The 14,392-nt window shown below is 35.0% G+C and overlaps 2 protein-coding genes across 2 annotated transcripts in view; both read right to left on the bottom strand.

The window, feature by feature from the left end:
* Positions 1 to 14,392, bottom strand: part of LOC126977510 (uncharacterized) — a 210,417-nt gene that overhangs the window by 191,163 nt on the left and 4,862 nt on the right. The gene's annotated exons all lie outside the window — the stretch shown is intronic.
* Positions 1 to 14,392, bottom strand: part of LOC126977492 (runt-related transcription factor 3) — a 94,802-nt gene that overhangs the window by 42,915 nt on the left and 37,495 nt on the right. Inside the window, exons 2-3 of the mRNA XM_050826335.1 lie at positions 4,402 to 4,744; positions 3,115 to 3,331 (exon numbers count right to left, since the gene is read on the bottom strand). Coding sequence (XP_050682292.1) covers positions 3,115 to 3,331; positions 4,402 to 4,584 — 400 coding nt within the window. The 5' untranslated portion in view covers positions 4,585 to 4,744. The remainder of the gene's footprint in view (positions 1 to 3,114; positions 3,332 to 4,401; positions 4,745 to 14,392) is intronic.

Raw genomic sequence — 14,392 nt, forward strand, 5'->3', positions numbered from 1 at the left:
CCAACTGTCTGTCGAGCTTTGTGCCCTGCCAACTGCCACTTCAGTTTCGCAATCTGGGATATGTCGGTGACTGTCTCCATCGCCCTCTGAGCGACCATGAAGACCATGAGAATTATCACTATGTGGTAGTGAACCAAGAACACAATCTCTGATTTTTTATCTTCACAAGCTTACTTCGGAAGTTTACCCCGGATGCAAAACTTTACATTTTTTTTAGTAATAATAAATTTAATAGGTCAGGAGCTCCAGGGATATCTTTATAATTTATAAGGCGGACAAAACAGCAAGTTTAGTCTTTAATTAGTTCTTAAAGAAATAAATACATATTTTATTCCGCGCTGTAGCTCTTGAAATAACTGGGCTAAAGAAACTGAAGATCATCTCCTTGACGACCTGTTTAGCCGAGTGGTTAGCGATCCTACCTACTAAGCTAGAGGTCCCGGGTTCGAATCCCGGTAAGTGCAAGCATTTATATGATGAATATGGATGTTTGTTTCCGAGCCATGGATTATTATTATTATCTCAGAATTTTGGTTAAATCAAGAATCCGAGCGACACTGCATTGTAATAGGCAGGGCGTATCACTTACCTGCCATCTGGTGAAATTCTTGCTCGTTTTGTTACTTTTCCCATAAAAAGCATGCTGCTGCTATTCATCGTAATATCACCCGTGTTTTTCTTTATTTAATAAAAATACGTATTCTGGCATTTATAAAAGAAACTAGCCGGTAGCCGGTAACTGGTGTCCAGTAAGTTTAGCTTCACCCTAAATAAATGCGTATGATAATTATATACAAAATTTAAAAACACAATTTATTAATCTCTTTTTTTTAATACGAAATTTGTAGAAGTTTAATCATTACAATCAATAACGTTCTGTGTACATAAGGGATATGTAGAGGGAATGATCGAAAGCGGAAAGTTTTACTTCGGAACTTTGTTGGAATAGTAAGAAGGCAAACATACTAAAAGACCTGACCCCTCTGATCTAAGGCCTAGGAGGGTGAGCCACAAAACCTTCCACAATAATTTGTTATCTAAACTATCTAGAATACCGAAATGCTAAGAATAGAAATTAATATATCACTAATAATATTATTAATGGCAGGGTGTAGTAAAAGCCGTGGTGTGACGATGAGGAATAAAAATTACTCGTAGTCACACTGGTGTTATGATTCTTTCTTCTTCTTAAATGAGGCCTCTTTCTTCTTTAATTTGTAAACTTGAAAGAAGCCTCAGCTAATATTTCTTCTTGAATCAATATTTGACTCAACGCGGATGTTGCTGCGCCTAAAAATATTGTACTTTATTAGCATACTCTTAACATGTCCCTTGGTAATTTTGAAGTATTCCTGTTTCGTTAAGTAGCTATTACCGAGCTGTTTGAAAGAGATCAATTACCTTCATTGACTTAATATTCGAACAAAGGGAAAATCTCTTGAAATATTTAGTAGCTGAGAGGCAAGGGCTTTACTTTTGGAAGCTTACACACAGGGAATTTTATATGTTATTCCATTACTTACGTTATTTCTTTTTTTAGAGAAATATATTATCATGTTTAATATACGTATATATTTACAATTACAAATATATGTTATGAAGGAGAAGGGCAAATGAGAGGGTCACCTGATCACCAAGAAAACTAAATAAGAAGATAATAGAAGTATAATGGGTTGAGAAACGCCTGATTGGAAGACCGCAGACTGGCAGGAACAAAGTGGTTGGAAACTGTTCAAGACCGGAAAACATGGCATAAACTGAAGGAGGCCTACACCTTACAGGTTGAGAACGGCTAAAGAAGAAGAAGAAGTATAATAACTGCATTAGTATAAGGAAACCTTTATGCCTTTTATGCATTTTATGCCTTTTTATCCTTGCAGGACGACTCGTTCCTATTATATGTATATACAACATACACTACACTACGCTTGCAACGCTGCGGATATTGAGGGATTTGTGAAGTTATCGTGTCCTAAATAACGACAATATGAATAAATTTATAATTTCACTATTAATATTATTTAATTTAAATAAATAAATAAAACTGCACTTTAGTTAAGAAAATGAATAGCCGCTAAAAACATATTATATGGGTGTCGGTGCCGGTTGTGGAGGAACTTACGAAGTTGAAAACTGAACTGAAATACTCACGCCTTGCTTTACGCCCGCCGTCCCAATTAATACTAAATTACTTCTTACTCGCTGGTGGCCTATAAGTCATCTGTGTGAAGACATATTCAACGTGGCTAGATAAACTAGTACTTATTTAGATTTTATGATGATTATTGACGTCCATACTCTATTGGTATAACAGAAGAATCACAGGATTTATGTGGCATTTTTTGTGTATGTATTCCCTTTTTTAAGGCATCTTCTCAATTCAAAGTGGAAACCCTGCGTAAGGTAGTAGTTCATTCCTCAGTTGTGTTGTACGGCGAAATAAGTTCTTTGAAAATTCCTTGAAGAAAAGCATTCATTTTGGTTTGTGGTTTGTGATGCGATTATTGTATTGCTTAACAAAATAGGCCTTTCAGAACATTTCCGTGATGTGTTACGTGGAACCAGTACATTTTGTGATTAACTATGGTGTCCGTTCCCAAGATTGCCAAGAGAGTGGAAGCTTCAAATACAAAAAAAAAATCATAGGTGGAGTGACAGACGTAGAAGTTCACCAAGTAGAGCTCTCATCAATTCTAAGTCTTATTTATTTATTTATTTTCATTGATTTAAGGTGACTAAAAACTACTTAAGTATCTTAAAAATAAACTTAATAAATAAAATATATGTTTTCTGAACAAAAACAAATGTTGCATATAATAAAAAAATCTTGCAATGAAACCAATGCGTATTTAGTGACCCAACATTAAACATAACTGCTTTGGGAACGGAGCAATGAATTCGCGATCGGTCGACAGATCACACAGCCACAGATAGGATCCAAGCCATATTTTGAGGCAAGCCCTAGTCCACCAAGGAAAATTTAAACGACCGTCCAAAGCACTGTCATTGACTATAGGAAAGACCTGGAGTTAAATAAAAGATTTGCTCAATAAGCATTAGGATGCAAGATGCACTACCAAGACCTAGACCATTAAAGCAAATATTCTGACTCACCTCTACCACTGCGTCCGACAAATCTTAAGTCATTGAACTTTGCAACTTGATTCTTCATTACTGCTGTACAGTTCCGGAGTTCTGCTGAGCAGTTCTCGTCATTGCCGGCTCGTACCGTCACCATGGTACCGTCCCCCACATCGCCTAGAGCCACCACTTTGAACGCCACCGGTAGAGTCTTATTTGATCGCCAGTGAGGTGGTAGGACGGTACAGACCTGTATTAAATAGAAATAATTGAGAAAAATATATTTGCTTTAGCTATTTCCTGGTAATATATATAAAGTATACTTATATTATAATCTATGCATTAGCATAGATTATTACATAAGTATAAAATTCCTTTATTCGTGTTATCTCGATTTTTTCCTCATAGGCGAGTCGATAGTTTTGATGGTATTTTCCTTGTTTAACTAACGCGTAGCACGTTTCTTAGCTCTTATGGTTAACTGGCACGTATGCTTGTAAGCGATATATAAATATTTTACGAGCACTTTTTTAATTCAAATTCAATCCTAAGTTGGAGCTTCTCACAGTCTCAGTATATAAGGCCTTCAACCCTCTTGTGATTCTTCTGATGTTACAGGATAGTGTGGGTAGCGGTTATCACTTAACATTGGTGGGTAACAACTGGAGAATACACGCACGTACACTCACCTGCTCTTCCATAAATATATATTCAAATCTGTGTAGATTTTATTGTTATTGGCCTTTGAAAGAAATCATTAACTTAATTAACTCTAAGTCTAAGCATAATCTTAGTGTGATTTTATGTTATTTCACTCCGGTTTGTTATGCTAGTATCGTCAGAAGAGAGCATAATCTATTTTTTCAAACCTAAAATACCAAACTGGATCATCAGTATACGAGAAAAACAACAAAACCAAGGATCAAACCCTGCGGCACGCCCACTGACATTACTGCTCCCCAATGAATATGCATTATTAACCACTGTTTTCCGAGTTATATTAGACAAGAGTGAAATAAAAAGATCGTGTGATTCACTTTTTATACCATTTTAAATAAGTTTACGTGTAAGAGTAGTATTGTCTACGTTATCGAACCCTTTAGAACGATCATTTCTCCCACGCATTGAACCTAATACGTTGAAGCTACACAATATCAGTTATTTTATTACAATTTAAAGTATTATTGCCAGTGAGATAATATATTTTTGATTTTCAAATTACTTTTGCATAAATATTAATAAAGCTACACAATATCAGTAATTTTTGCTATATATTTCATATTATTAAATCTTTAAAATAAAATGCAACAATATACTTACAACATGGGGACTGCCAGTCTTCACGAGCTCTCCGGGGTGATCAGCTAACAGACCTTCAAGTGTCCGCTCTGCCAACAGCTCAGCTGTTAGCGGCTGACTCGGCAGACTACCGCCGTAGCTTGAGGACGGTGCCTCGTGACCCAATCCATTTGTCGTCGAAGTCACTTCACTCGATAAATGCATCGTCCACACGATATCGTATACTATTTATTGGTACCATTAAATTGTCCAGTCTTACATGCTATATCCGTCACATAATTTCGTCACATTGGCGTTGAGTGTCTTTGGTTTTGTCGGCGTTATGCCGATGACTTACTATCGCACTTGGCATTGTTGGTAGTTTCTGAAAAGAAGAAATCAAAATAAATTAACCAATATAACCAGCAGGGCCTACACATTTTTGTTTTTTAAATTTTCTACAAAGTTTTTATAGGTTGTGTAAAATAGGTAAATCAGGCACTAAACGGAATTTTTTCATACAACAAGGTATGAAATTTCATATACCTGCTTAAGGTTCGAAGAGCATGTATACTAATTAAATTAATTAATAATTTTACCCCTAAAATGGTGAGGGTTAAAGTGACCATGTTAATTGGCAGTTTTTTTTAATTTTACAGATTAAGCACCATCGAAGTGTGACCAAGTTTTGCTATAAGCTAAAGTTTATAATATACTTTTCTAGCAGCTGCTAAATACTTCAACCCTTTCTTTTAAATACAGCGCAGGGAAGCCCGTCACACAGCTTTGTTGTACTAGTAAGCAAGTCCCTAAATAGCCGTAAAATGGAAAAACGCCACACATCTACATAGTTAGAGTTAGAGTAGTAGAATTTTATAAACAAAATAAGAAGCCCGCTGAATTCCTTGACATAAATTATTTAATAGGTTAGTTTTTGACGTTCAATAAGTGATTTAAAAAGTATTTCTAAATAAAAATGGTTGAATTAAATATAATTTAGATTAAATAAAGTATAATCGTTGCTAGTGAGAATCTTCATCAATCATAAATTTAAAAATGAAACATGTTGGTCCTCGATGTAATAAATACCAAATGCTGAACAATTACTTTTATTTATTATAAACCAGATCACTAAACTTATGCAAATTCTAAAAATGCATTGAAACCTGATCCAAGTATAATCAATATTTATTTTTATGACGATGTATTTTTAGATTTGAAGTTAAAGGTAAGAGAACATAAATACTTTATGTTTTTAATTAATTAACACTTTATCGACGCTACGATTAAAAATAAAAGTTTGTATTTTTCTCATTTGGACACACTATAAAAATATTTGAAAAATGAGGAGCATTTTAAAAAAGAAACGTGTATTGTCCATTTCATTTAATGACAATAAGGGACGAGACCTTCATCTGGTACTTGATACGCCCTGCCCATTACAATGTAGTACCGCTCAGGATTCTTGAAAATCCCCAAAATTCCGATCGATGTTAAGTCTCATTTGCCCAGTACTTTCACTAGCTACGGCGCCCTTCAGACCGAAACACAATAATGCTTACATATTACTGCTTTACGGCAGAAATAGACGCCGTTGTGGTACCCATCATCTAGCTGGTATCCTGTGCAAAGGGGCCTCCCACTGGTAAAATTGTCCATGTCCGACCGTCAAGCTTCTTCTCGGCAAAAAGCAATTAAATACTTATGTTCTGTTTTCAGAGCAATGTTAAATTTTTTAAGCTTTATTTGTTACCATACCTACTATGCATTTTTGGGTTCCATGCCTCAAAAGGACCAACGGTAACCCTTATAGGACCACTTCGTTCTCCATCCGCCCGTTTGTCTGTCAAGACTCTTTATGTTGGGAACGCGTGAAGGTACCGAGTTGAAATTAAAATGATATACTCATATCTTCAGTCTCTTGAAGATTCAAAAATCAAGTTTCTAACTTAACGTAATAAAAAGATACAGCCGTTTAAGCAAACGTATATTTCGAGACTCGAAATTTATAGGATATTTTCCGTTTACCTAGAAATATGAAATTTAGCAAGTAGTATCGTCTTATACTGCAAGTACAGGAAATAAAACTATATTTGTAATTAAATAAAAAATAATATATATGGAACCCTGTAGTAGGCAAGTATTAGTCGCTTTTGTCTTGTTTTTTTATTTGTTTTTGCATTATTTTATGTTTTTACTAATTATTATAATAATTGATTAAATCCAAACGTTTAATACATACTACGAGTAACTATCAGATAGAGTTGTAGAACAACTTCAATTCAATGTTATTAAAATATCGAACCGTCGTGTATGACTTCATTTTAACTTCCACAAAAATGTTATAAATGTTCGTATCGGCGTCACATCACAGACGTTAATATAACTTATCCTCGATTGTCAGAGCATCAAAGAGAGTTCCGTCTCCTCTCCGCACGCACAATCCCGTGCTTGGGTGATCGCAGCCAACGCGGCGCGGGTCTCAAATCACGCGTGTACAATCAAAATATATCTGTTATTCGCTATACGTTGCATACGAATGACAGACAGTTGAAAAACAGGGATATTTTCTGTTTTAGGGTTATGTTGTATGCGCTCTATACATAAAGACAAATCACGTGGGATAAAAACAAAGCCGAAATATGGAACATGCCGCAAATCACCATAATAAGCTCCGACTGATATATGTGTACATTGCCGCATTTACTCCAGTTGTTTCAAATATTCTTGTTCACAAAGCAGCAATGTAATACATTTATTCAGTCCAGATTTGATTCTGACAGTGACAGTTGACACACGACTAAGAAGTAAAGTGTACTTTTTTTTATGGAATAGGAGGACAAACGAGCGTACGGGTCACCTGTTGTTAAGTGATCACCGCCGCCCAAAATCTTTTGCAACACCAGAGGAATCACAGGAGCGTTGCCGGCCTTTAAGGAAGGTGTACGCGCTTTTTTTGAAGGTACCCATGTCGTATCGTCCCTGAAACACCGCACAAGGAAGCTCATTCCACAGCTTCGTAGTAAAGCTCCTTGAAAACCGCACTGTTGAGGACCGCCTTACATCCAGATGATGAGGATGATATCCTTACTTGTGGCATGTCGTGCGAAGGTGGAATTCGGCGGCAGGAATCAGGTTAAATAGCTCTTCGGAACACTCCCCGTGATAAATGCGGTAGAAGACACACAATGAAGCGACTTCCCTACGCAACGCCAAGTGATCCAGCCGTTCATAGAGCACTGGGTCTCCCACAATTCGAGCTGCTCTACGTTGCACGCGGTCAAATCGATCGAGCTGCTACTGGGGTGCGCCAGACCAGAGATGACAGCAATACTCCATGCGTGGCCGGACCTGCGCTTTGTAGAGCGCTAGTATGTGGGCCGGCTTGAAGTATTGCCGTGCTCTATTAATGACGCCCAGTTTCTATGAAGCCAATTTGGCTTTGCCTTCCAGATGACCACGAAATTGGCAATCGCTCGAGATTTCGAGACCCAGTATTCCGATACTAGGCGAGGCTTTAAGGGAAGTGTTGTCGAAGAGCGGTGATACGACAAATGGGGTTTTTTTAGTGGTGAACGCGCAAACTTGAGTCTTCTGGGGGTTAAATTGGACAAGCTTCAATTTACCCCATTCCGCGACCTTCTCGAGAGAGGACTCGATAGAAGACACAAGTTTCTCCCGGCACTGGTCGACGATTTCCCGAGAGAGACCTGCATGGTCAATGTCTACTTACATTGTCTTTAAGCACACTTTTGCTGTTCCACCTATCAGACTGTAAGTGATTTGTCCTTATATGAGTATAGAACGTCATTAGTTGTTTGTATATAAATGAGCATGTGGTCTAGCTCGAATCGGACTTGTTCACACAGTACCAAGATGATACAGTACTTTTTAATTCCTTTTGTATAAGAGAGATTCTTAATTCATATTGCATATGGGGTTCTCTTGGGTTACCCTGAAACTTACTATAAGACTCCCCGGTGTTCGCCGATCCGTCTGTTTGTCTGCGGATTGTATCTAGTGTCAAAAACCGCAAAAGCTTCAAAAATTTCACAGAGTACATAGTAATAGTAGAAACTATTTTCACTTTAACAATAATAAATAATAAATGCTAGTTGGCAGATGCATTTACTCTATAGTTACTCTATAGTTTCATTTAAAAAATATAAAAATAAATCATTTAATATCCTAACGCTGCGAGAACAGCTTACAGTGTGGACGTGTTACGAATTAATTAAAAACAAAATAAAGTGGTGACAAACAAATTTCATCTCTAATACATCCGAGGTAAGACAGATTTTAGTGCGCATATTATTATTGTCCGTACGACTTTTGTTCTCTGAGTAGTGTGGCGCTGTACCGATAACGTGAGGAACGCCATAGATCAATATGTCCGCAAAACGATCTCCGACTAGAAGTGACTTGGCATCTGCGCGAAGTGGATCTTACCCAAATTTGCCAAGTAAAAGTAATCCTTCTCAGTCATCGGAATTATCGCAAATAAGTACGCGAAATAAGCGAAAATTTGCTGCAGAAAATGAAGAATTAAAGACTGAATTCTCGGATATGAAACTTGAGTTCATGGAATTAAGAAAACAAATGACAGCACTGCAACTACAAATGTCGGAAATGATGACGTATCTCACATCTAATAACACTATGCAAATAGATAATTTCTCTAAATTAAGCGAAGATATCTCAGTCATAAAAAACCAAGTTAGTGACATAAAATCTACTACTGAAGTCTTGAACGAAGAGCAAAGCAAATTAAAATCAGAAATTATGAACATCAAAAGCGCAAATAGTTTAACACAAAAGCAGATCGAGTTATTAGAATCTAGAATGCAAAACATAGACTCAAACATGCTTAGTTTAGATGCAAGCCCGAAAATGAAAGCACAAGAAGAAATTATTGCGGAACTAAATGAGCGAAACATGAGATCCAGAAATTTGTTAATATCAGGCATAACCGAATCAACATCTACAGACCCGAAAGAGAGACAGGACTATGATAAGAATGCGTCCTGGAGTATCCTAAAAACTATGTACACAGATTGTCCTCGACCTGAAAAAGTATTACGCTTAGGAAAATATAACCCAGAAAAACACCGTTTAATCAAAGTTTGTTTTGAGTCTTCGGAAACAGCTCTGCATATACTTCGAAACAAATCAAGTGTGATGAATGAAGTGAATAAGCTTTACCCTGATCAAACACCCCAGCAGCAATCATTTATGAAATATCTCAGAGAAGAGCTAGAGCGTCGAACAAAAAGTGGCGAAACAAATCTTGTCATAAAATACGTTAGGGGTGTGCCGAAAATAATTTCTGCTCCGCCAAAAAACTGATAACTGATACAAAAAAGGAAAACTGGGACACAACCTCTTTTCAAATTGGCAAGAAGTGTTCCGATATTACAACTACCAAGAAGTCTTTAAAATGCCTGTACGCAAATGTTCGCAGTATTACTAAGCCAGGAAAATTAGACGAATTAAGATGCATTATTCAGTCTTTCGAAAATACCATCATCCATTTAATAGTTATAACAGAAACATGGATCAACTCAGAGGATGAGGCAAATAGAATTCAGCTTCCAGGTTATACTCATTACTACAACTACAGACAAGAGGTCAGGGGTGGTGGTGTCTCAATTTTTGCCCATAACAGTCTCAAACATAATTTTATTGAAAAACACTCTGTTGATGAAAATCATTATCTTTGGATTCATATAAGCAAATTTTGCTTAGATGTAGGTGCAATATATAAACCCGGACGTACTAACCACACAGATTTCTTAGACTTTTACTCAACGCAGCTGGAAAAAAGGAAAAGGGCTTTAATACTTGGAGATTTTAATTATGACCTACTAAGCACCGACAAAACTGTTCAGAATTACAAACTTACAGTAAAAGAAAGTGGCTTTGAAATAATAAATAAAATTCACCAAGACTATTGTACCCGTGAAACTGATAAAACTAAAACTATTTTAGATCACGTTTGCTCAAATTTAAAACAGAATAAATTCCACTTGGCAATAATAGAATCTAGTATGTCAGACCATAAACAAATTTATTTTGAAATTCACAACTATAAACCAGAACCCTTGAAGACACTTACATATCAAGCGATTGACTATCAAATACTCTATAAAAACATTGAAAGCTGCACCAAGGATAGTAAACAATCAGAATATTGTATTTTAGAAGAGAACATAATAAAAAGCATAAATCAGAGTAGAATAAACAAAAAAAAGATATGCAACACAGTTAAACAAGATTGGATAAATAAAAATATCATAGAGGGTATAGATAAAAGAAATGCACTATGGCTAAAATATAGAAAAAATCCTCATGATACTAAAATAGGTCAAGAGTTTATGACAGAGAAAAAAAATGTGGCGAAAATCATACAAGACTGTAAAACTAAATATTATTGTAAATCTTTTAGAAATTGTCAAAATAAGCCTTCAAAAATGTGGTCCCTAATAAATACCCTATGCTGCAAAAAACCGAAGGATGTAACTGCTCCAGCTAAGCTAGAAACCGAAGAAGATTCTATTTGTGATCCAGTCGAAATTTGTGAATATTTTAATTATTTCTTTTCTACTATTGGTGAGACTCTGGCTAATGCAATATCTTCTACATACCATAAGTCTAATGTGTTTATTGGTACTAAGACAGTGTCGACACAACTTTCTCAACTATCACTCACATCTACCGATGAAGTCAGCAAGATAGTAGACAATCTTAATAGTAATACGGCTGCTGGCATTGATGGCATAAACACTAAAGTTATCAAATGCATCAAGACATTAATCATCTCCGATCTCACAAACTGTATAAATAAATGTCTCAAACGAGGCATTTTCCCCGACAGCTTAAAACTTGCCAAAGTTACTCCCATTTTTAAGTCAGGCAGTAAAAGTGATCCAGGCAACTACCGCCCGATATCTGTTCTCCCTATTATCTCAAAAATTTTTGAAAAAATTATATATAATCGCTTAGAAATATACCTAAACTCTAACAATATTATATCACACAATCAATATGGCTTTCGGAAAAAATCAAATACACAATCAGCTACAATAGACCTTTTAACAAAACTAAAAGTAAATATAGACCAAAAGAAAATAGCTCTAGGGATATTTATAGACCTAAAAAAGGCGTTTGACACTGTAAGTCATGAAATACTCTTGGAAAAACTAGCAAATCTAGGAATAACGGGCTATGCACATAGCATGTTTAGATCCTATTTGTCAAACCGTAGTCAGAAAGTGAAAATCGGAGAATATAAGAGTAAGCCGAAACCTGTTAATTTTGGCGTTCCTCAAGGATCAATATTAGGTCCAATGCTATTTCTGATCTATATTAATAGCATAAATGAAATAGGTTTAACAGGAAACATAACTTTATACGCTGACGATACATGTTTATTTTACTATGGCAGCTCAATACACACAATTATTACAGATGCACAAAATGATTTGATTTTACTCAATAAATGGTTTCAATATAATTTACTTACTATAAATACCTTAAAAACAAACTACATTATATTTAAATCCAAAAATAAAAAAATCCCTAACTATCAACCTCTTAAGATAAATAATGTAGAAATAAAAAGGAGTGATAAGGAAAAATATCTAGGACTCATTCTTGATTGTAACCTTACTTGGAAACCACATATTGACAAAGTCAGAAACAAGCTTGCCTCTCTCACTGGACTATTACGGAGTATAAGACGATGTCTTCCACAAAAAGTGCGTTACCTTATCTATAACACACTTGTTAAGCCTCACATTGATCATATGGTAGAACTCTGGGGCTCGGCAGCTAAAACCAATTTAAATATAGTGCAAAGAGCCCAAAATAAATTGATAAAGGTACTATTTAATTATAATTATTTAACGCCAACTGAAAAACTTTACAAAAAAATAAAATTACTTAATGTTACTCAAACATATATTTATAATACTTGTTTATTAGTAAGAAAAATTTTAACGAAAAATATACATACACAAATAAGTTTCACTAAAAAAGTACAAGTTCAAAAAATTATTTTAAGAAATGCTAATAATTTAATATGTCGAGCACCAAGAACTAATTACGGTAAGAAAAATATTATGTACGAAGGCGTACAATTATATAATAAGCTCCCCAGTGACATAAAAAATACACAATCTTTACAAACCTATAAAAAACTCCTGAAACATTACATATTAAACAATTATCAAAATAATGAATAATAATCCTATATTCCACTATATTAGATGTAAACCTACATATATTATTAATTAATATGTGTACAATACTATAATACTACTAACAACATTATAATTTAATACTAATAACATACGCAACTATAAAAATAAATTAAAAACTTACCGAAATATTCATATATATTTTCTATACATATCTACTTTAAATGCTTTAATTAACATAAAATACATACACGTAATTAGTGTCATTAAAAAAAAATATATATATATATATAAAAAAAATTATATCAAACTATCCTTACCCCGACGTGCCATGCCGTATCTAGTAGCTCTTAATGCATGTGTTGATCATAATGTTTACGCGGTTTTTTCATTTCTACCCACTTTGTTTTGTATAGACTCGCAGTACTACGAATAAGATACCTAATGTTTATATTGTTTTCTCATGTAAGTGAATATGTTCTGTTCTTAATGAGAATAAAGTTCTTTAACCATATAATATTATCTTCATTGCGCCACCCCATACCGGGATACAGGTCACTGATTGAGCCAGAGTATGTCTATTTTATTGAAACTGTGCTATTCGTAACTTGCCGCAGAGATGGATTTTTAATCCAGATAAGTTTTCTCATCCTGGTTATGATCAATTTGATTTAATCAATTGCAGAATACATTTTATTTAAATATATCATTTTTATTTGTAGTATTGTAATCAGTTTTACTGGTGAATGAAATTTGACTGAGATTTGTAAGATTTTGAATTAATATAATTAAAAACATTTATATTGGACGTCACGAGGACAAACTAAGAGTAGAGAGTCAATTAGATAAGAGTTTCTCGCCACCGCTAATGTTACAGTTCTGTCCTAACCATGATCCATGAATTTGAATCGTAATATCTTTTTAAAGTACACAATATACTGAGTACCGGTGATATCAAAATAATATAAGAACCGCAATGCCCAAAGTCAAAAGCCACGAACCGCGACTATGAAGGTTTACGGCTGTACGCTCTCGTATCGCGGCGTTCTCCAATTAGAGTCGGTTTTTTGTCAAAAGATCCACGCTTCATTCTATGCGTTGTAGTGAAGTAAATGTTGTTACTTTGTATGGTTTGTAAAGCGGCTTTAGTATAGTTCAGTGCAGCCCTGTTTCACTGCGACCAATTTGATCTATTGTGAGATATGTGATAGATTAGTTATTACGTTTTAGGAACGAATATAGAATGCTATATATTTAAAGGAGAGTTCACGTGCGATTCGCATCCATGAATGACATGAATCTTGGCCACGATTCACGGGCAAGTGAGAAGAAGTAGACTAAAATAGGATTTAAAATCACTTATTAAACGTCAAAAACTACTACCCATTCAAAATTCAGACCTGAGAAGAACGGGCGCAAAGAACTCAGTGAGATTTTTTTTTTCTCAATGTTGTTACAATATACGTAGTATTATCCAATAAAATTTATAATTAAATAGCCCGAGAGTGGTATCATTAAGAAAATCATATATGTTATAGTAACCTTTACCACACAAAAGTTTTGTAATAATTCTTCTGAATTTGGTAACACATTTGCTTTGTACATTTTCTGGGATAATGTTGTAAAAGCATATACATCGCCCAATAAATGACTTACTAACTCGACTTCACCGAGTAGTAGGCATAAGAGCTTTATGTTTATTCCTCGTGTTAATATTATGATTGTTGCAGTTTCTAGCAAATAAAATAATAAAAGACCGTCTCATCTCCCACAATAAACCTCGGTGCACCGAGCAGTTCAACTTTAATCCTGCTAATAAATGTGCTGGGAGAGTT

This window comes from Leptidea sinapis, chromosome 45 (assembly GCF_905404315.1).
Source record: "Leptidea sinapis chromosome 45, ilLepSina1.1, whole genome shotgun sequence".
Taxonomy (NCBI): Eukaryota; Metazoa; Arthropoda; class Insecta; order Lepidoptera; family Pieridae; genus Leptidea; species Leptidea sinapis.